Source organism: Arachis ipaensis, chromosome B08 (assembly GCF_000816755.2).
Source record: "Arachis ipaensis cultivar K30076 chromosome B08, Araip1.1, whole genome shotgun sequence".
In the NCBI taxonomy this organism is placed as follows: domain Eukaryota; kingdom Viridiplantae; phylum Streptophyta; class Magnoliopsida; order Fabales; family Fabaceae; genus Arachis; species Arachis ipaensis.
The window spans coordinates 110,873,231-110,896,939 of NC_029792.2; the positions used below are offsets into that span (position 1 = coordinate 110,873,231).

At 38.4% G+C, this 23,709-nt stretch overlaps 2 protein-coding genes across 3 annotated transcripts; one reads left to right on the plus strand and one right to left on the minus strand.

The window, feature by feature from the left end:
- On the minus strand, positions 1,874 to 8,671 carry LOC107613041 (DNA topoisomerase 2). Of its 2 annotated transcripts, XM_016314875.2 has the most exons (18): positions 7,965 to 8,671; positions 7,119 to 7,411; positions 6,955 to 7,021; positions 6,588 to 6,858; positions 6,306 to 6,505; positions 5,879 to 6,088; positions 5,680 to 5,793; positions 5,476 to 5,586; positions 5,223 to 5,387; positions 4,770 to 5,111; positions 4,529 to 4,662; positions 4,089 to 4,437; positions 3,800 to 3,986; positions 3,663 to 3,712; positions 3,136 to 3,576; positions 2,874 to 3,051; positions 2,650 to 2,793; positions 1,874 to 2,560 (listed from the first exon to the last, which is right to left on the minus strand). In XM_016314875.2, exons 1-18 carry the CDS (start codon positions 8,538 to 8,540, stop codon positions 1,932 to 1,934), a joined length of 4,461 nt encoding a protein of 1,486 aa, XP_016170361.1. In that variant the 5' UTR covers positions 8,541 to 8,671; the 3' UTR covers positions 1,874 to 1,931. The 2 variants fall into 2 exon arrangements, with proteins under 2 accessions (XP_016170361.1, XP_016170360.1); XM_016314874.2 differs by having other exon boundaries at positions 5,476 to 5,793.
- Positions 14,762 to 18,331, plus strand: LOC107614393 (putative disease resistance protein RGA4). The gene is made up of 2 exons (XM_016316604.2): positions 14,762 to 14,947; positions 15,417 to 18,331. Exon 2 carries the CDS (start codon positions 15,418 to 15,420, stop codon positions 17,995 to 17,997), a length of 2,580 nt encoding a protein of 859 aa, XP_016172090.1. The 5' UTR covers positions 14,762 to 14,947; position 15,417; the 3' UTR covers positions 17,998 to 18,331.

The window sequence follows — 23,709 nt, forward strand, 5'->3', positions numbered from 1 at the left end:
AATCATCTGAGGCCGTAGTCAGCCTCAATCCTTCTGATTCGTAAGTAACTCATTGAGTGCTTTCTAAGAAGAAAGAAAATGAAAGAAGAACAACCGCACAGGTCGTACTATCGACACATAAAACGTGTTTCATGTTTTCACGGTTTAGAATTTCCCTTTTCAGTAGTTTCGCAGTAAGAAGTTTTGGGTTAATTTTGTTTTATTGGATTTCTCTCGATTTCATACTCTTGTTATTTCACATAGGACCATTGGACTTATTAGTCGCTACTATAGGCTTGCAACCTCTCGACTTTGGTTGGACATGCCATTTTGACAATGGTGCTGGCAGTTCCAATCTTCCCGCCTTGATTCTTCCGAAGTGGGTGTGGGTTCACACGAAGGTTCTAGCTCGGGGTGGACCTCTTTCGACCTCGACGTTTTAGCAGAAGAGGAAGATGAGGTTGCCCGCCCCCTTCCAAATCCGATCGACCCGGGGACGGAGGACCGCATTTATAGAGCAGTTGATGCAATCAATACAAACTGCAAAAATGAGGATGCTAGGATGGTGGAAAGAGCACGTGAAATCTTTCTCGGCAAAAGGCGTTTTTTTTTATATAAAAATGACGATCAAGATATCGCGTGTGCCATCAACATGGCTCTCTACGATGCTTGGGAAACAGACATCGATAGGTGGCTAGAGCAGTTCCAAAGGATACGACGCTTCTTAGGGACAGGTAACTGTCCTGTTTGGGATGATTTTATTGATTATCTGATTTTTTTAGGGAATCAAAAATTTAACGACCCGATGTATAAAAAATAGGAATGTTTCTATCTTTTCTTAACCAATATCTATTTAAGATAAGTAGAATTTTTTTCTATTCGAGATGGTCCGCCTCAGGATTTCCAGGATTCGTGATCCTCCTTAATAGACAGGACAGTTGAATTAGCACTTTTTTTTTTTCAATTGGATGAGATCGGTCGAGTGTTTTCTGGTTATTTAGTAGAAAATGGTAAATTTCCCCTCATTAGAAAGGGGGGGAGGTGTGCCGAGATCCTGGGCAATGGGAAGATCGACTAAAGACAAAAGAGATATTGGTTCGAGTCCAATTCATGATTCCAGTTCAGAAAGACTTCATTCAATAGAAATTATATAACCCCTATCTGTACCAACTTGCTTGATTATTGCTTAGACGTCTTTATTTGAATCGCTCCCTTTTAATTCATAAAAACTAAACATCAAACAAATGATAAAATAAACTTTCATAGCTAATGAAAATAAGAAACAAGAAATAAAACGAAAACAAAACACTCTAAATTTGTAATTTCTTTTCAAAATTGTTTTATCCAGAAAATTGTTTTATCCAGAAAAAGCTAGATGTACTTTTAGAAAAAAAATAAAAGTAAATCCACAATTCATCTACTAAAAAATCATTTTAGAAAAAATAAGAGAAAAACTCAAATCAGCCCCTGACAATTACTTCGAAAGACAACGAGGTCCCTGACAAAAAAAAAACCCCAATCCAGCCCCTGACAAAAAAAATAAACCCAACCCGACCCCTGACAATTACTTCGAAATGACAACGAGGCCCCTGTGCCAAAAAAAAATAAATGTTATTTTTTTTGGCACAGGGGCTAATCTGTCCCAAAAAAAATTTATCAGGGGCCGGATTGGGTGTTTTTTTTTCTTGGGGGTCTCGTTGTCCTTTCGAGATAATTGTCAGGGGCCGGATGGGGTATTCACTCAAAAAATAAAAGTAAAATCCATAATTTACAACCGGGTTGCAGAGACAAATCAAAGTTTACATGCATTTTCCATTTCCTGGTGAAAAAAGGAATGAAAAAGTACAAGAAATTTAAATCAAGCTGTTCCGCGAGATACAGAGACAATACAAGAATGCATGCGTCATGCATTGTGAATTCTTAAAATCAAGCTACACATGCTTCACTCATCACTAATCTTCATCTTCAAAATCAGAGAAATCCGAAGCATGTTCGTCAGCAGAATCATCCTTGTCATCACCATCATCATCATCATTGCTCTCGGATTCACTCACCACGTATCTTGCTTGTGTACGATTGGCCCTCTGAGGCCTCGCTCTTGCCGCTACCGGCGCAACCTCAACCACCTCCTCCTCCGTAGTGCTAGGAGAGTTTGCCGAAGCCGAACCTTCACTCGCGTTTTGATCTTTCTCAGCAAGCCGGCCAAGCAAGGAGCCGCTCTTTTTGTTAAACGGGGATGGCCTCATCCTCCTAACTTTCTTCTCCGGCGATGTCTCCTCCTCCGCCGGCTTCAGCATTTCAGTCGATAGTTTCTGAGATCGCTTGCTGCCTAAGTTTCTCTTGGTGGCTGCAGGTGCCTTCGCTGCCTTATGAGCTGCAGGCTTTCTCCCTCCCTTCTTTTTCCCTGCTTCGGAGGCAGCCTGGTCCAGTATTTCAAAGTCATCATCCCCGTCATCTTCGTCTTCGACATTATCGCTGTCTGAAGAGTCCAACAGTATGGTACTTGACGATTTCTTTTTGGCACGACCCGTTTTGCCTTTCCTCGCAGCAGGTGCCTCGGGGGGCGCTTCAGCTTCCATGGCTGTGGTGGTGGAAGCAAAAACATAATTAAATACTAACACAAGACGAAATTCAAGAGGTTTAAGAAAACATCATTTAAAGCATTTTTACCTGCTGATGATTGATCACTAGATGCTCCAAAGTTATATGCAGCTAGGCGTTCTTGAAGAGATAGAATTTCATCTTCATCGACAACCTTCTTAGCAGGAGCTTTCTTTGGTCTGCCTTTTGGTTTAGCAACCTCAACATGGTTCTCTGATCATGGAGAAAATTAAGTCACATCACATGGACATGGAAAATTCAAAATATATTACTTAACAGTGCTAAATTCATACCAATTTCCATTGAAGAATTATCATTCTCTGGCTCAGCTTTTGTCGCCTTCTTAGTATTCTTTCGTGGCTGTGGCGGCTTCTTTGCTGCTGCCGCTGCTGAAATACCGCGATTAGATGTCTTTCTGTTTCCTTGACTTGACCTCTTTTGTTGTTCCTCAGCAGCTTTGCTATCCATTTCCTGATATATATACAGACAATGTTATTAAAACCAAATATTCAAATATAAACTAAACAAAATAGGATGTTAATTAATAATGCCTACATCAAGTTTCTTCTCAAGCTCATCAAGATCCTTCATCCACATAGATGTTGGTGGTGTTGCCTTCAAAATCTCAAACTCCTTTTCCTTTTCATCCTTTTCAGCCAGCAGCTTCTGAACACTTTCAATCGTTAAAGTTCCAATGGGCAAGGACAACAGATATTCATAGTCGCCGCGTTTTGCTCCTTCAACAGTGGCAGTTTCCTCTCTGGTGGTGTCATCATCTTGTTCTTCTGAAATGTCATCATTTGCCCCGGCAACTTGAGGTTCTGCAGATTTTCCCTTCCTTGGCATGGGAGTGAAACCTTTCTGCTGCAGCTCCATCAACAAATCAGCCTTTTTCCTGTTGCTCACAATAATTTCTCCATTCACCACCCCTAATATGAACCTGACTTTGTTGTCCAGTATCAACAAAAGCCGTTCGAGATTGTTCAGTATATGTTGCTGCAAAGCATAACAATCAAATTGATTTTAGTTCTAACTCAAACTCAAGAAAAAATGAACCGTTCGGATTTACCACAATAACTCACCTTTCTTCTCCCATAATACTCTAGCCGAAGTGGAAAGAACTCTTCAAGGACTGTATAACACATGACATAAAACAGTGAACATGAAGACCCATATGATCATAAATAAATAAATAAAACTTCTCTAAGTACTAATATACCTTGTTCCGGGGTGTCGTATTTCTTAATTTTCCCTTCTGCATCAAAAAGATGCATGTTACTTGTGCTGATAGTGCTGGTCAATTTAAATTTTTTAAGTAGACCCTCTTGCATGATCATTGCTATTTTGTCAAGCTTCAATCTGACTTCTATGTCTACAATTGCATCATCACCATTCTGTCTGAAATCCTGCAGAGAGAGCAAGAGAGAAAATACCATGTTTCAGTTTCCGTAAAAATGATACAATTTAACCCGCTGCACAACTTGTTATAAGGTGTTTAGGCCAGTTACCTCGATTAGAGGATCCTTGACGTTAGGTGATCCATCAGTTACAGATTCAAGGAACTGCTTATAATCTTGAGTCCATCGACGAATAGGCAACTCTGTGATCCTGAAAACTTGCTCATCTATTTCCTCTGTCATACCATTGACTATATAGCCACCTTCCTTGGCACTTTTCTCAATGACTCCATGGAATCCTCTATACCATGGATCCATTGGCAGCATTGCTTCACCACTCAACATTCGCCTAACATTGGCAATAACTTCCCTAGGATTATAATTGGGAATGTAAGAACTCCAGCCTGTTCCAATACCTTCACTACCATTGACAAGGACCAATGGGATAATTGGTATGTACCTGTGACCAGAAAAGAGAATTTGAATAAGTTCTAGGCATATTGGATTGTTGAAACAGGAGATAAGATTGTCCAAAAAGCATAATTAGTTACCAGCTCGGTTCAATTGACCTCCCATCCTCATTCAAGTATTCAAGAAGCTTGTCGTCATCCTCATGAAAGAGGCAGCGAGTAATAGGATTCAGTTCAGTGTAGATGTATCTAGCACTTGCATGATCTTTGCCTCCCTGGAAAATTTAAGGTTATAAAAAGCACACACTTATATAAAAACAAAAGTAGTGTTGACAATGTACAAAGTGACAGGTTTCAAAAGTCATTGACAGGATCATCTCACCAAGTTACGAGTACCGAATTGACCATTCGGTTTAAGAAGATTGATGTTGTTGCTGCCCACGAAATCCTGTGCCATTCCAATTATTGTGCTAGCAAGACTTTGCTCACCATGGTGATAAGCAGAGTGCTCAGATACATAACCAATAAATTGGCCCACTTTTATTTCTTTGAACAACTTTTTCTTAAATGAGCAGAAAAGAATCTTCCGTTGTCCAGGCTTGAGGCCATCAACCATCGAGGGAATGGACCTTTGAAGATCTGCCCTGGAGAACAGTATCAGCTCTTTGTTGACAAAGTCTCTGTAGTTGATATGTTTCATCATATGATCGCGGCAAGTGCCAGGCTGCAACAGCATAAAAGGCCAAGAATTTCAATTATTAACATATATTATATATTATATACACTTCCAAGAATTAAATATATAAGACTACTAAAGTGCAAATTATTCGCACACCTCGAAATTTCGAATCCAGGTTTTCCTATCTTCAGTTTTTTTCTTGCTGAATGCCAATTCTATTGCACTTCCATCCTGGTCATCATCCCAGACAAAGTCCTTTCTATGCTTATCAAGATCTCTGAAGTACTCTCTCCCTTCTTGAGGAGTACTTGTACCCAGACCCTAGAGAGACCAAAAATAAGAAAGAGTTCAGAATGGTAAATTCAAAATCTAGTGAGTTCATCTATGGTTACCAGTTACACCAACAAACCTTATAGTACTTTATCTTCCAACCAGTTGCATTGTTCCCCAAGTTTTCTCTCCATGATTCATACTCAGGCATGGAATAAAATGATAATTTTGTCCCATTTGAATGAAAAGCCTGGGTAGACAAGCAAAAGAAATGTATGAGTATGATGTTGAAGAGGAAGTTCAATAAAATAGTATATAAACTTAAGTACTTAATAATACTAACCCTTATTATGGGAGTGGTGAATTCAACCATAAAAGAAGGAACTTTCAGCAGTGATGGCCAGAAAGAATGAATAAAGTTGATCAGTAGCCCTTTGATGTGGGAACCATCATAATCCTGAACATTTTCAAACAGTTAAATCTTGCTGAATAAAAATTCAAAAGAGAATGTTTTAGTGGACTATGCTGTTTAAATAGCTCACCTGATCAGCCATAATCATTAAATGACCATATCTCAGAGACTTGACACTTGAGTATTCTTTGTTTTGCTGCAATCCAAGAATCTTCTTTATATTTTGAATCTCTTCATTCTCAAGAATCTGTTTGCTGCTGGCTTCCCGTACATTCAGCAATTTTCCTCTCAACGGAAACACACCATAATGGTCTCGGCCGACAACAGAGAGACCTGCCATCTTCGTACATAACATATGATGTCAGGAATTTTGAATAAAACTTGTTATGAAAATATTTCACTGTTAACAAACAGCATAGCCGCCAGTGTTTACATCACACCATCTTTATGGTTACAAATTACAACAGATATTAAACTTTTTCAATTCAGATTGTTGAAGTATAGACATAAAAAAATTTAAATTGATTTCACTAATGCTTGCATAGTCAAGAACTTACTGCAAGTGCCTTGGCAGAATCTCCCTCTGTTAGTATCAGGGTACATTTATCAGAGTTTCTTCCTCCAGCTTCATTGGCGTCTTCGAGCTTCACAATCCCACGAATTCTTTGTGTCTTTGTTCCATCTGACTTCTTCAGATCTTTGCTTTGTTTAAAATCTGCCCATGATAAGAGGATGTCCACTATTCCGGAATTTGAAACTGCAAAGGTTTGAAAGTATAAGTAAAAGCAACATTTCATTTTACTCAGTTACAGGCAAAAAATATTGTAAGCATGACAAACCTTCCTTCAGCATTGATTCCGGAACATCACATTTAGAACCAAAACTTGCTTGCCTAGTTGTCAGGGTTTCTTTAGTTTGGGAATCAAAAGCAGGGTTGTCAATAAGGGCATTGACAAAAACCCACAAATGATTCTTCACATTGTGTGCTTTGACATTGGCATCCTTTTTCTTCTTATTCACTTTGCTCATCACATAGCTTGTGATCTGATTGGTGATATAGTCAACATGAGTCCCACCCTTGATTGTAGCAATGGAATTAACAAAGCTGACCTGTTTATAACAAATTCAAGTCATGTTAGAGAGAATAACAAAAACAACAACAATTACCTCTCCTTAAGGTACTTATAATTCTGCTTTGTAAATTACCTGTTGAAACTGTCCATCACTTAGACTCACACAAATCTCCCATCTATCACCAATTTTGGCAAAGCTCCTAATAACAACGAACATGAAAATTAATTAGTACAGAAAATTTCTCAAGAATATTAGATAATTTCCCCAAAACCAAACTTCAATAAAGAGAGACAAACCTAGGAAGGGGTGCTGGTTTGGATTTCTCTGCGGATTTCAGGTAAAGATCGGCATAATCGCGGAAGGATTTCAGTTTAATCGCCTTGCCGTTGAGTTCAACCTTGACCGTCTTTCCAAGGCAGCCAGCCATGTCAACCACCCGTTTTTTCATCAAAACAACGACATCTTCTTCAAGCTCCGCCATCTTGAACTTTTCCAAGTCTGGCTTAAAGGTTACCTTGGTCCAGTTCTCACCTTCTTTGCATTTGGTAATCACGGGATCAGACTTTTTTCCCATGTTGTCTGAAAACACCTATAGCAACAACCAAGCAATACAATAAGCATTCCCCTCAAAATAACTACATTCAGCTTCATAAATGTACACGGAACATGAAATTTCAACAAACACGAAAAAGGTTTTAAAAGAAGAGTAAACAATTTAACAGAGAGGACGATATGCTGAATCAACTAAACTCTCAGTTCAGTTCTAAAGCTCCATATATGCAGGTAAAACAAAACCTATGAAGATCCAAAATTCACAAATTCAATTCATACACGCAGATAAAAGTTAGGGTTCAGAATTATAAAATTAAGTAAACAAATTCATAAATCACATAGAACATAAGTCCAAAAAAATAATTAAATAAAACAAGCTGACATTGTGGAAATGTAGACATTCTAAGAACGACTCCGATCTCAAAAACAAGCCTCAAAAGTCGACTACAAATTCACACATGCAACACAAAAGGAACATTCACAATCCAAGAACTTTACCAAGAACAGAAACATTTACAGAACCAAAACCAATCAAGGATAAAGAAAAGTCAAAAATAAAATAAAATAAAAATCTTGCAAGAATCCAATACCTGCTTGTACTTCTTCTGGCGCTTCCCATCAGCAGTCTCGATGACAAACTCTGTAGAGAAGATGTTCGTGAGCTTTGCGCCGTATCCGTTACGGCCTCCAGTGGTCTTCTTCACGTTGTCATCATAGTTACTGCTGGTCAGCAAGTGCCCGAAGATCAGTTCGGGCACATACACCTTCTCCTCCTGGTGGATCTCAACGGGGACGCCATCTCCGTTGTTGAAAACAGAGATGAGGCCCCGCTCGGGATCAATCACCACCTTCAGCGAGTCCATCGAGGGATCTCGCTGCTTGTTGTCGGCAGCATTAACGAGAATCTCGTCAAAGATCTTATAGAGCCCCGGGACGTAGGTCACAGGGCGATACACCATTTCATTGTTGATGTCATTGTAGACCCACAGGGTCTGCGTGTGTTTCTCGATTGAACCCACATAGGTGTCGGGCCGGAGAAGGATGTGCTCGAGCTGGGTCTTCTTCTGGTACATTTCTTCAATGGTCTTCCCCGATGCCGGTGCGGTTGACGCGGGGATGTTCACGGCAGTGCTGGTATGAAGAGGGCGTTTCTTCTGGGTTTCCATGGGGGAGGAGTGAGGAAGGAAATGAAACAAAAATGAAAAGAAGGAAGACACGGAGATGGTGTCTTTTTGGTTGGGGGTGAAAGGGTTGAAGAGAAAGTAGAGAACTATCAGGAAGGTGCAGTGCAGAGTGAGACCTCGTGCATCTTATTGAACTTGGGTTTGGGCTAACGGTCGAGTGGGTGTGTTTGAAATTTGAATTTGAAAGAGGAGGAGCCTTGAGCGGGAATGTGAAATTTGATGGTTGAGATTCGGGTTGCAGGAATCTAACGAATGGGATTTGTTAGAATTTTGTATTAAATTTTTTAATACTTTTTAGTATTTTGGTGATTAAATTTTACTTTTTAGTATATAACATATAGTTGTCATGACCATAATCGAACTGGTTAAGTTATTGGTTTATTAGTTTATTGGTTCAATCAATGAATTACAATAAAATTAAAATAATATCTAAAAAATTATTGTATGTTTTTACTATATAATTAATAATTAACATTTAAAATACCAGAGAATAATATAGTTTAGTCGCAAGAATAAATACTTGTTTCTCTAAGAGTTCTTTGCTTGTATTTATTCTTCCTAAAATATTATAGTCATTTATAAATCTATTTCATTCTTCTTAAATTTTATGTAGTTCCTTCGTACATAAATTCATTTTTCTTAAACTTTATGTAGTTCCTTTCTTCCTGACAAGTATACAAAGAACAAATAAATTTTATGAAATAAAATAAATTAATATAAATAAAATAATAATATTTTAACTTAATATAATTGAACATACCGTACATAAGTCTCGCCATACTTCTTTCCAAATATTTACTTTATTAGATGCAATGTCCCATGTAATTCTTGTTCGAGCTAGCAAAGTTGAAAACTCACCATATTCAATGCTCAATTAATTATACTTTTTCTTTAGCCTAACTACACCATAATGTTCCCCAACAATTATAGCCAGTTCTTGCAAATGTTGAACATTACAGCTGTTCATTCTTTTCGCTCATATAATATGCCGATAAAAATCTTTGTATTTTCATTGGACTATTGTTTGCTATCTTCAGTTTCAAATTTTCCATCTTATGCTAATAAATATCAACTACTAATAAATATCATTTTTATTCCCAATGTATGGGATAAATTTTAAAATTATCCTTAACATTTTAAAATTGACTCAATATTATCCTTAACATTTCAAAATTACATGTAATTATTAACCATAAGAGTAGCAGTAAAACAAAATTTAGACTCTTAACAAAAATCAGCAGAATGCTAAAAAAATTCTAGAGAAACCAAAATTTCCAAAATGTTATTTCGTAGACAGATTAATTTAAAAAAAATACTAAAAGAAAAGTGACATGAGGCAATAATAGGCTTCGAAGTGAGTCAAGTTGAGCCGAACTAGACCAAACTCAAGTTAGGCTCACAAAAATTAAGCTTGATTCACGGCTCGACTCATTAATAATCAAGCCTATTTTATAAGCTCAAGATCAACTCAACGAAAGCTCACAAGCTCAAATAATAAGAACATAATTTATAATTCTATATCAATAAACTATAACTTATATATATTAATATTAATATTAATTTATAATCCATGGACGATTAGTGCGGCAACAGTCTCGGATTAAGGCTGCAATAGTAGATTTCTATAAGGAGTTGTACCATCAGGAGCCATCACCAAATATAGGATTTCGGGAAGGTCTGGTACGACAAATAACTGAGGAGGAGGCAACAGAGCTGGAGTTGATGCCGAGTGCCGAAGAAATAAAGTCTGCAGTGTGGGATTGTGAGTCAGCAAAAGCACCAGGGAGTGATGGGTATAACATGAATTTTATAAAGAAATGCTGGGAAGAAGTTGGGCGGGAATTCACGGAAGCAGTGATGGGGTTCTTCCAATCAGCTGTGTTACCTACAGGGTCGAATGTCACGTGGGTGGCGCTGGCACCGAAATTTGTTGGAGCTACAAAGATTAAAGACCTTCGACCGATTAGTATGGTGGGTTGTGTCTATAAGATCATATCTAAGGTGTTGGTTCGGAGGATGCGGAAAGTGATGCCAGCTCTAGTGGGCGAGACTCAGAGTGCATTTGTGCAAGGCAGGAAAATTCACGATGGGGCTTTGATAGCTTGTGAAAAGTGCACTGGCTAAAGGCACGAAAACGGAGATCAGCGATAATTAAACTGGATTTTCAAAAGGCTTACGATAGGGTCAAATGGAGCTTTGTGGATATAGTGCTGCAGAAGATGGGCTTTGGAGATCGGTGGCGGGGGTGGATTAAGGAGTGTGTATGTTCTGCATCTATGTCAGTTCTTATAAATGGATCTCCCGCTAAGCCGTTCAAAATGGAAAGGGGTCTACGACAGGGAGATCCTTTATCTCCAATTCTGTTTGTCCTGGTTGTCGATGTGCTTCATAGAATGATCGGGGAGGCGGTGAGGAATGGGCGCATATCGCCGCTGTTGGTTGGTAGAGATAACATCGAGTTGTCGCACTTAGAGTTTGTGGATGATACTATACTTTTTTGCCCTCCAGAGGAAGAGACCATAAGGAATTACAAGCGCCTATTGCATTGCTTTGAGCTGATGTCTGGCTTGAATATTAATTTTGAAAAGTCCAATTTCATTCCGATTAATTGTGAACAGCAGTGGACGAGTAAGATGTGTCTCTTACTGGGATGTAAGGAGCAAGTACTCCCTGTCCGGTACCTTGGGATCTCTTTGGGAGCAAATCTGAGGCTAGTTAAGACGTGGAAACCAGTGCTTGATAAGGTGGAAGCAAAGCTGAGTCTGTGGCAAGCAAAGAGCCTAAATAAAGCGGGTAAGCTGGTACTCATTAAATCTGTCCTTAATAGTTTGCCTATATACTACCTCAGTTTGTATAAGATGCCAAAGGCAGTAGCGAAGAAGTTGATCTCCTTACAAAGACGGTTCTTATGGAGTAAAGAGGATGGGCGGGTTGGGCTGCCGCTAGTGAGATGGGAGGTAGTGATGGCCCCTAAAAAGGCGAGTGGATTGGGAGTAGGCGATGCAGTGGTTCGGAATACAGCTCTTCTGTTTAAATGGTGGTGGCGGTTTTTGAAAGAGGATTGCCCCTTATGGAAAAAAGTAGTGTGTTCTTGTAATAACTTGAATCCTTCTGAGATGCTACGGGGTCAACCTGTTCCCCTGAGAGGGGGCCCGTGGAAGGATATTTGTCAGTTTCAAATAAGAGAGCCACAAGTCAGGGAAAAGATGATTAGTGGCTTGTCAATGGAAGCAGAAAACGGGCAGAACAATCCGGTTTTGGGAGGATGTTTGGGTAACTGGTGGTGTCTTGAAGGAACTGTTTCCAAGACTTTTCTCGGTCTCAAACCTTAAAGGATCTGTTATAGGGGACTGTGGGTTTTGGGATGGGCTAGAGTGGATATGGAGCTTCCAGTGGAGACGGGAGTTGTTTCAATGGGAGTTAGAACTTTTGAACCAACTTCATGTCATCCTACGCTTAGTTACGCTAACAACTAAGAGAGATGATCGGGTGGTTTGGAAATTTGATAGAAGTAGTGTTTTTTCTACTAACTCCTTTGTGCAGGTGATGCAGGACGCAGTACTCTCGGAGGAAATAACAAGCTATAGTTTCACAAGTGCTATCTGGAGGGGTTTCATCCCGCCAAGGGTTGAATTATTTTCTTGGTTTGTTTTGATTGAGAGGGTGAATACTAAAGACAGATTGTGCAGATTAGGTGTCATAGACCAGCTTGATAATATGTGTGCTTTGTGCTGCAAGTCTGTGGAGTCTGCTTTTCATCTCTTTCTTGGTTGTGAGCTCACTTGGCAGGTGTGGAGTGCTTGACTGTTCGCTCTGGGAAGAGAATGGTCCATTCCAGGTACACTGAAGCAACACTTTGAGAGCTGGACGAATGCTTCACAAAGAAAGTATGAGAGGAAGCGGTGGTTGATTGGTTTCTTTGCTGTAATTTGGGCAATTTGGCTTGAGAGGAATGATAGGGTGTTCCGTAATCAAGACTCAGGTGTGGTGGAAATCATTAACAGGTCCTTTATGCTATCTGACGAATGGATTAGTGGTACTACTCTTGGTTGTTGATAGCAATGCCGAAGATGACTAGGGGTTATTTACCATGTTGGGTTGTTAGTGATGTTTTTAATTTAGTTGTACTTATGTTTATTCCTGTTTGCTCCACCGGTGGTGTAGAGCCTTTTCATTCAAAAAAAATTAATTAAAAAAAATTTTGTATATTGTCTATTTATCAATTATAAATTTTTTGTTTATGTCCTACATCAAAATTATATATTTAAAATTATATATATATATATATATATTAAATTATTAATACGCATATTCTATATGCATTTAATCTATACTTTTAATATTATATATATAATTGAGTCAGCTCACGAGTTAATGAGCTAAACTTATCCAAGTTCAAGCTCGAGTATAGGTATGTGCATGGCCCGGCCCGGCCCCAAACATTTTAGGGGCTATTTTTGTTTGATTTCACTGGGTCTAGGACCGGGTAAGGGTCTCAAAAATAGACCCGGTCATTATTTCGGGTCGGGTCCGGGTCATGGCTCGGGTCACCCGAAGTTGGCCTGGTGGCCTGGTCATCATACACAATTAATATTTTGTGTTATTAGTGATGGATGATGGCTATTTTTATGTGGAATTTAAGTATTGTAAACCTTAATATTTTGTGTTATTAGTTATTATAAGACTATAAGTTAATATTTTATGTTTAAAATCCATAAGATTTTAGACTAATGCATAATATTGTGTTATTTGTATTGATTTAAATATTTGGTGTTATTAGACAATATTAGTATTGATTATGGTTATACTTTAATTTTAGAGAAGAGTTGGTTCTTGTTATATTTTTCTAAGTGAATTTTACAATGTCAAATAATGGTTGGAGTCTTGGAAATTTGGATATTTTCATATGCTAGCTTATAAGAAGGTATCAAAGTAATGTAATGTTGACGGCCCGGTTTTCACCCGGTTTTTACTCGGTATAATCGTGGCTCGAAAGCGTATAGGTTTCATCGGGTCTAGGGCCGGGTTCGGGTCTAATAAATAGGCTCGGTATATATTTCGGACCGGGTCTGGGTCACATCAAACCCGGTTTCACCCGACCCATGCACATCCCTACTCGAGTCATTTAATTTATGAGCTCAATTTCAAGCTCAAATTCGGCTCACCAGCGCACAAGTAGGGATGTCAATGGGACGAGGCGGGGGCGTGGGATGCCTCCCTGCTCCCCGTCCTCGCTCCCAGAATTGATCCCCATCCCCGCCCCGATCCCCGCCATGGGGGGATAATCGTCCCCATCCTCATTTTCCACGTTCCCCGTGTTCTCCGCGGGGTTCCATTCCCCATCTCTCTATGTTGAACATTTATATGAAAATTATAGTAAAGAATTAAAAACAAAACAAAAAACAAACTACAAAACATTATTACAAACATATCTTATCCAAGATTATAAGTTCAGAAATACAACATAGCAAATCATAGTCCATAAGGGGGTAAGCACTGAGAAGGAAGAGTGGCCGGTAGCGACTGACGAGGGGGTATGCTGCTATGGCTGTGACTGTGGACACAACTATGGGGATTAGGAGTTTTGAACTTTTCTGGAAAGTTGGGGTTTAGAAACGGCGCTAAGTGGAATAGTAGGAGAGAATGGAAGACATTCAATAAGGTAGGGTTAGGGTTTTCAATAAGCAAAATTACGAAAAAGTCCCTATATTAGAAATAAATTAAGGATATTTAAATAAACTCAAGAATTCGGAAAATTATTGGAGACGGGGCGGGGATCCCCGCTTGGATCCCCGCTTGGGTCCCTGCGCTTGTCTCGGGGGGGTTTTAGTCTCCATCCCCATCCTCACGGGAAAAATTCCTCGCCTTCGGGTCCCCATTCGAGGCAGTCCCCGCAGGGAACCCCGTGCTTCGGGAAATTTTGACACCCATACTCACAAGTTCAGCTTATCGAACTATTAATGAGTCGAGTTCAAACCGGCTTATGAGTTAACTTGACTCACTTCCAACCCTATACAGTATGAAAGAGAGCAACGACCAATTTAAAAAAAAAAAGCATTTTCATTAAAATCAAACTAACATATTTTTATTTTTATTTTTTATTTTGAATGAAAATAAAAACTGAAAATGCTCCAATGAAGCACATCCAATTTCCGATTTATTTTTCCTCCATGAACATGCGTATTTAATATTCATTATTTCTTGTTTGTTAGTCGTGGCATTGACTTCCAAGTCCATTGAAACTGCTATTGATATCTGTTTGGCAAAGATCAATAATGTTATGTATTACGTCTAATTTCATATCCACACTTAGCTCATCATCCACAACACAGAACAGACAACGCAACTCAACAACTGCTTCTGCTGCTTCCTTTTTGATAATATCTAAGGTATGGTAGTTTCTCTAATTATTAACTATTGTGCGTGCGTTTTATTTTGTTTTCTTTCTTTTTATTTTATTTTTTTAATAATTCAATTGAATCATTGATGTGCGTTTCCTTTGTATAGAGTTATATATGGTTGAACTTCGTAATTTGATGACGAAGCATGGAATGATTGAAATCAAACCTAGTTCCTTTCTTGACATCAGTTAGATACTTTCATTATTATTATTATTCCAAGGATATGGAAGGAAAAAGAAAAGACATCTCATTGAATTTAGTTGTGTTGTAATTTGAAATTTTAATAATTCAAATAAACAATAAATTACAATGTTGAGTTCTTAATTTTTTATTATTTCTTCATTCACTAAAACATCGTATTCATTATAATGTTAGAACACTGTCAATATATTAGAATTTATTTACTAAAACAAGTCAGACTTCTGGTCATTTTCAAAATTATGTTTGAATAATATAGGATGGATGCGTTTGCTGGAAAGATCATTGAAGGGATTGCTTCTCTGGCGGTTGAAGAGTTCAGATTCATATGGAATCTCAAAGCTGATCAAGAAAGAATAAAGAGGATCACCACTTCAATAAAAGCTGTTATCTTGGATGCAGAAGCAAAAGCTACTAACAATCAAATTAGTAATTGGTTGGAGGAGCTGAAAGACGTACTATATGATGCAGATGACTTACTGGATGATTTCTCCACCGAGGCTTTAAGAAGCAAGACGATAAAAGAGGTGAAAACTCTCTTCTCTTGGAAAAACAAAATGGCCTATGCTCATAAAATGGGCCGTAAAATGAAAGGAATCCGGAAGAGGCTAGATGATATTGCAAATGATAGGCACGTGCTGCAACTGAGAGATTGTTCGATTGAGCCTCCAGTTTCATACAGAGGACGAAGGCAAACATACTCTTTTGTGGGTGAAGATGAAGTCTTTGGGAGACAGAAGGAAAAATTGCTTATTAAAAGTTATCTACTGGGGAACAATTCTGTGACAAGTAACCTTTCAGTGATTCCCATTGTTGGGATTGGAGGATTAGGGAAAACAACTCTTGCTCAGCTAGTGTGTAATGATAAGGCCGTTCGGAACTATTTTAAGCTAATAATGTGGGTGTGTGTATCTGATGAATTTGACATAAGGCAAATAGCTCAAAAAATGATCGGACACAATAATAAGGATTGTGAGGTTGAGGAAGTCCAACAAGAACTTAGGAAAAAAATTGAAAGGAAGAAGTATCTGCTTGTGTTGGATGATGTGTGGAGTGAGGATCGCGAGTTGTGGCTCCAACTGAATAGCTTACTGATGGAGGGAGCAAAAGGGAGTATGGTAATAGTGACAACACGCAGTCAAAAAGTGGCAAAGATCATGGGCACAGAGCCACCCCTTTTCTTGAAGGGTATGGATGTAGAAACATCTTGGAAATTGTTCTGTCGGGTTGCTTTTGATCGGGAGAAAGAACCAAATGATTTGGAGCTGGTAGCAATTGGAAGGGACATTGTTAAAAAGTGTTCTGGGGTTCCACTTGCCATAAGGACTATTGGCAGCCTCTTGTATTCGCGAAACTTGGGCCGCAGTGATTGGATATATTTCAGGGATGTTGAGTTTTCAAAAATTGATCCACAGAAGGATGAAATCTTTGCAATTCTCAAACTGAGTTATGATCATCTTCCCTCCCCTTTGAAGAATTGTTTTTCCTATTGTTCATTATTTCCCAAAGGTTTCATGTTTGAAAAGAATACCCTCATCCAGTTATGGGTCGCGGAAGGGTTCATTCGAACAACAGATGACATTCGCTCTGCAGAGGATATCGGCCATGAATACTTCATGAATTTGCTGTCAATGTCTCTGTTTGAAGCTGCCACTACCAATGACTGTGGTGATGTAACTGCATATAAAATGCACGATCTTATACATGATCTATCACTGCTTGTGGTTGGGAGAGAATATGCTGTTGTTGGTGAAAAAGAAGTAAATGTAGGAAAGAAAACACGTTATCTGTCATATAATATCCCATTGTTTTCTGCAGCTACATTATCATCTTATTTGCTCAATGGGGACAAGTTGAGGACATTTCATGTTCCTAGACAACCAATTCATTCAAGTAGAGACTTGGTTTTTTCTTTTGGTTCACTTATAAGCCTTAGGTGCTTACGTGTGTTAACGCTTTGCGCGCTGGACATAACAGTAGTTCCAAAAGGCATTGAAGAGTTGAAGCATTTGAGATACATTGATCTTCAAGGGAATGTCAATATTCAAAGCCTTCCATCAGAAATTACCAGCCTATATAACTTGCAGACTCTAAAACTTTCAAATTGTTCCAACCTCAAAGAATTGCCAGCAGATATCAACAAAATGATGAGTCTTCGGCATCTTGAGTTGGATTCTTGTGCGAGTTTGACATGTATGCCACCCGGGTTGGAACAGTTGACTGGCCTTCAAACACTAACACTTTTTGTGTTAGGCCATGGAAGCAAGCTTAGTTTAAGTGAGCTGAATGGGCTAAACAATCTAAGAGGGAAGCTAAAAATTAAAGGGTTGAATTCACTCCGAGGCATCGCTGCGAATGTTGAGTCTGCAAAGGTACTTCTTCAGAAGCCACATCTTCAAGAATTGGAATTGCAGTGGCAGTGGCAGTGTGAAGAGGAGGCTATAAGTTTGGTGAAGGATCCTCTTTTCAACAGAGGTTTCAAAACAACAATACAACAAGAAGAAGATGGTTTGAAAGATGAGGTGATTTTAGAAGGCTTGCAGCCACATCAATCAATTAAAAGACTAGTAATAAACGGATTTTGTGGCAAGAAACTACCAGATTGGATAGGGAACCTCACAGAACTCGCGGTTCTTGAAATCAACAATTGTGATGGTTTGACATCGCTACCTGAAGGACTGCGTAACCTCAAATCATTACAGAGACTCTGCATTTATTCTTGCTCACAGTTGGAGGAAAGTTGTGCACGAAATCACGGTGACGAGTGGAATAAAATTTCTCACATTCCAAAAGTTCTGATCTTACCCTTACCACCTTCTCTACTCAAGTATATAAATTGAGACTTTCCCTTGGTAATGGAGTTCGTTTATGATTCTACGTCTTTCTTCAAGTTTCGGAGTATTCTCTCAATTATATGATACCTAATCTCTACAATCTCTTTATGCAAATGGTTTTTAATTACGTAATCCACCCTTAAATTGTGTTTTGCACTTGGATAGTTTCATAAAGCGATTCTGTATTTCGCTTCTTTTGGAATGAGTTAAAATTGTTGAAATACCATTTGGTATTCTTATGTGTCGAACATTATTTTCTGGCAGTAACTTGCTGCTCTGTATTGCTTGTCGCTAAAGTAAGTTTCTATTTGATGAGTTGCTCTCTAAATTTTCTTTGAAACTATGAATCTGTTCTCACAATAAAGTTCTCTTAATTTTGGTTTCAATATTTATTGTGATGCATGGATCCGCCCAAAGTGAAACCAGGAAAAATGTCTCGTAATCATTTTCAAAATTTTAGAGTTTTGGTAACGTTTTTTAAAATTGAAAATGAAATGGATAGCTAAACACGTTTTCTGTATCATTTTCTATTTTCTGGGAAAATGAAAACAGAAAATGGCTGAACCAGAGAGACCCTTTTTTCTCAGGTTGGTTTGGTGGTTTTGTTTGAAGAAAGGGATGTTCTATGGGAACGTTAATTCCTTCTGTCCATGTTGAATGCTCTAATTAACAAAACAGCGTGAACGAGAAAAACCCAAAATAGCCCTGACAATTATCTCATCGAGTGGGGTATTCACTCTAATTTGCTAATTACTCTAATACTCTTTTATGTTCTTTTTTCTTATAATTGTTTTTTGGTGGACTAAGTTTTTTCTTGTATGGGAGTCAAACTTTGTTGACTGATTAGATCGAGCCTATCATTGATTGGGCAAAATTTTCTTTTTCTTGTTTAACGAAGCTCCTAATTTAAAACATAAGAAACAGATGTGATATAAACAAAGATAATAGTATAATAGTGTAATATCATCAGAATCCAGCTACGACTCGTAGAGTTTAAATCGACTAGCCAAATACAGCCCAAAAAGAACCAGACAGTCAAAAACAACTTATACAAGTTTTGTTCTCTCAATTACAAGCTTTTAGACAAAACAAAATACAAAAGTGAGAGATGTATACACAAAATAAATCAAAAGACTCAAAAGGTATCTGGATCCTCCACTTCTGTCACCAACCAGGCAACTCAACGAGGTGGGTTGCGACCTGCATCTGAAAAACACAACAGAAATATAGTATGAGAACCGGAGGTTCTCAGTATGGTAACAGTGTCCAGTGATGTAGGATATAAGACCCCGGGACGCCAAAGGCAATCCTAAGCTCCATATCCATCGCAAGATTCAAACTTAAGGCATACTAAAACAGTTAAGCATAATTATATAAACCTTAGTATAAATAAACAGGGTATTCTATCTTAAGGGATTTCTATTTTAGTCAGACACCGCTGTCCCACAGCCTTCACCAACCTATCCTCCCTGCGATCCCATCGCCACCGCCTTCCGAACCTCCTCAATCCCAGTAGAAATCACAATTATATACAAGGCAAGTAAATCACAAGTAGAAGAATATAAGGCAAGTAACTCAAGTAGCAATTAGACATGTTATACAAATAGGCAAACCATTTCAAGTAGGCAAAGCAAACAAACAGATAGAAAATGCATATGATGAATGCCTGCCCTATTGGCTGTGATATCACATTGTCAGTTCAACTGCCAACCCGACACATTTCCATGGAGATGTCACCCTTCGGAATCATCAATGGGAACCCCCGAGATATAGTGCTCGGATCACTGTCCAGGGTTTTACACTTGCACGCTCTATTGATCCGAAAGGATGCGAGCGGGATTCTCTTGTCTCAGACCTCACATCTCAACGTAAGCGGGATTAACCACCGTCCCTGCTGGGTGCATAGCGTCTCATAATCTCAGTACAAATCAGTACTTCAATGGTTTTCAGAAAACATTTTCAATATACATGGATCTAGGGGTGTATGGGCCGCGCCACACCGGGTTTGGCTTAACCTAGACCCAACCCGAAATATAGACCGGGCCTAATTTTTAGACCCTAACCCGATCCTAGACCCGATAAAACTTACGCACCTTCGGGCCGGGTGAAAACTGGGTAAAAATCAGGTGAAAACCGGGTCTTTAGCATGTAAAAATCACCTAATCTCCAACCATTTTTTCACAATTCACATAGTAAAATTCACTTAAAAAAATATAACAAGAACCAACCCTTCTCTAAAATTAAAGCATAACCATAATCAATACTAATATTGTCTAATAACACCAAATATTTAAATCAATATAAATAACACAATATTATGCAGTGGTCTAAAGTCGTATGCATTTTAAACATAAAACATTAACTTATAATCTTATAATGACTAATAACACAAAATATTAAGGTTTACAATATTTAAATTCTACATAAGAATAGCCATCATCCATCACTAAGAACACAAAATATTAATTGTGTGTGATGACCGGGCCACCGGGCCGAGTTCGAGTGACCCGAGCTATGGCCCGGACCCGACCCGAAATAATGACCGGGTCTATTTTTGATACCCTTATCTGGCCCTAGACCCGATGAAATCACACTAAATTAGTTCCTAAAGTGTTCGGGGGCGGGCCGGGTCTTCGGGCCGGGCCGGGCCATGTACACCCCTACATGGATCCATCATCCCATTCAGAGTCCTCGACTCATCTCAACCACCGTCAATTCACATTTCAGTTTCCAAACATCAACAGTTCATCATTCTTCAACTCATATATTAATCATCTTTCACATGACGTCAAACCATCCTCAGTACACCCGAAACCTACTCCTCTGTTTGCTAATTTTTCCAAATAATTATCCTTTAAATCCCTTAGACGTTTCCCATGTTTTAAACATCCAAGACTAGGCCCAAGAGTCTTAAAATGGTGTTATAGAAGCTTACAACCTTATTAGGAAGGTAGAATAGTTGAAAACAAAGGAAAATTTGAGAAACAGGGCATGTGCGGCCGCATAGGGATGTGCGTGCGCACGCCCAGGAAGATTTTAAAAGTGTGCGTACACATAGAGGCGTGCGTACGCACAGGTGTCAAAACTCTCAATGTCTGTTCGCTCGCACGACCAATGCCAGTGCCTCCAACAGACTGGCCTTCCCAACGTGTGCGTGCGCACAGGACTGTGCGTACGCACAGGTTGCAATTCTCCCTTAGGTATGTGCGCGCACACGCTGTGCTAGCACTGCAAACAGAACGCATTTCCCTGCCTGTGCATGCGCACAGGTCTATGCATCCACACAGATTAAGATTTTCGCAGGGTTGTGCGTGCGCACATACCAGAAACCTCAAAATTATGCAACTTAGCAAAATTTCAGATTTTCAACACCAATTTTGAATGATCATAACTTCCTCTACAAAAATCTAAATTTTACAAACTTTATATCAAATTGAAGGGTTTTTAATAAGCTTTAATTTTAAACCAATTTCAACCGATTTTTAAAACCGACGCAAAAGTTATGATCAAACAAAGTTCACCAAAAACTCACTTTTACCAAACTTCGCAATTTCCACAAATGCTTATAAAACACAACCAAAACCATACTAAACCATTCCAAACTCCATTTCTCATCAAAATCTACCCTTTGTATCATACTACATCAATCATACCACATTTTCTTTCACATTTCATTATCCACAACCTCAATTATCACATATACAACATATCCACCAATCATCATTATATCATTATCAATTTTCATCACCAACTCAACCATGATTGAAATTAATATTTAACAATACTCATTCATCCACATCCATCATATCTCAACTTCATCATTTAATCACAACCACAACATCAAATTGTTATACTTCATCAACACAAACAATCATCAACAACATAGAATTTCCAAACCTATCCTATGGGTCACTAGCCTATGTGTCCATGAATATTATATACTACATAGAGGAAATCGAAACCATACCTTGACTGATTCTCTATATGCACCAAAATCCAAAATGAGCACAAGCAAGCTCTCAACTCCAAACCAAGCTTTCAATTCCACTTCAACAAGCACCAATATGTTCCAATAGCTCCCAAACTCACAATAATCAAGCTATATACATATAAATCACCACAAATCAACCTAGGATTCAACATAAACATAATCTCACAAAGGTTCAAGAGCTCTTACCTTTTCCAATAGCTTTGGAAGCCAAAACCCAATGCAAAGCAAGGATTAGAGTGAACTTAAACATCCAAAATCACAACAACTCACTTAATCCCAAAGCCCTAAAACCGAAATTTTGGAGAAAAGAACTGAGAGGGATTCGAGATTTTTCTTACCCGTTTCTTATATGAGTTTTGTAGAGCTCTTCACGAGGAACGCGTAGCAGCAAACGGTGCGACGATCGGAGCTATGTGGCTCAAGATATGAACTAGGGAAGATTGAAGTGAATAGTGCTCAATCTCTTCTCCTCTCCCTCTTTCAATTCTGATGTGTGTGTGTTTGTGAAAGGGTAAGGTTCATTAAATGAACCTTATATATGTTGGGCTTGGGCCCAACTTGGGTCCGGTCCAACTCGTTAGCGTTTTTAGCCCGTTGGCCTAACTTCGGGCCAAACCTTTAAAATTAATGCCCGGTTTTTCATTTCTAATGTTTTTCTAAGGTTTTTTACTGTTTCCACTTTTTCTCGCGCAGCACCGGGAAGACTTGAACCGATTCAACTGCCGGTTTGTAATTTTTCGCAGAAAACACATTTTCTGACTTAGAAAGACCTACTGAGTCCAAAAATCACATTTAAATCCTCAAATTCTCAGGCTAATATTTCGAAACCTATTTTGGGCAATTAATTACTTAATTAACCGGTTAATTAGTTGCAGTTGTTACAAAATCACTCTCATTAAAAGAGCGTGTACACGCGCCGAAACCCCAAAAATGTTACCTGTCTCTTCGCCTTCTAATTTGAAAAACCATTCATATCTCCTACTCAAAACTGCAATAAAGGAATTTGAAATCTCTCTCAAAATCTCTCAAAAATCTTTCAAATTCTCTGTGGAAACTACTGCAAAATCTGGTGGTGCATTTGAGATCATTAACAAAAAACACAGAAAAAGATCAATATAGATTCCTCAAGGTACTAACAAAACTACTTGTTATTATGTTTAGTTTCTAATTCTCCTTCACATTTCTCGCAATTCTCGCATTTCTACTAGTTCGTTTTAAGGTTTAGTGGATCGAGTTTGTTCATTTAGTAGATCGAGTTTCTCTGATTCAATTTTTTCTTGTTTTTCTCTATAACTGGGCATCGAATCAAATTGTGTTGGTATTTTATTGATTTTGATAAATAATTTGGTTCATTTCTTAGTTTAATTGAGGTTCATTTAGATCCAGAAATGTATTGGATGTGTTTTTGTTGATGATTGAGTCTTTATGACTTCTTGTTCAAATCAGAACCAATTTCAGTTCATTTGTGAATTAACCAAGGTTCACTTGATGCTGCTGTTAAATATTGACCAAATTTTTTATTCCTTAAGAAATTTTGGTTCATTTCTTAGTTTAATTTATGTTCATTTGGTTTTGTTTCACTTGAATTTGTTGAACTTGTTCATGTGTGGTTGTTTAGTTTATTTTTGTTCAAATATGAACTAATTTTGGTTTATTTGTGAATTAATTGAGGTTCACTTGATTATGCTCTTAAGTATTGACCAAATTTTTTATTCCTTAAGAAATTT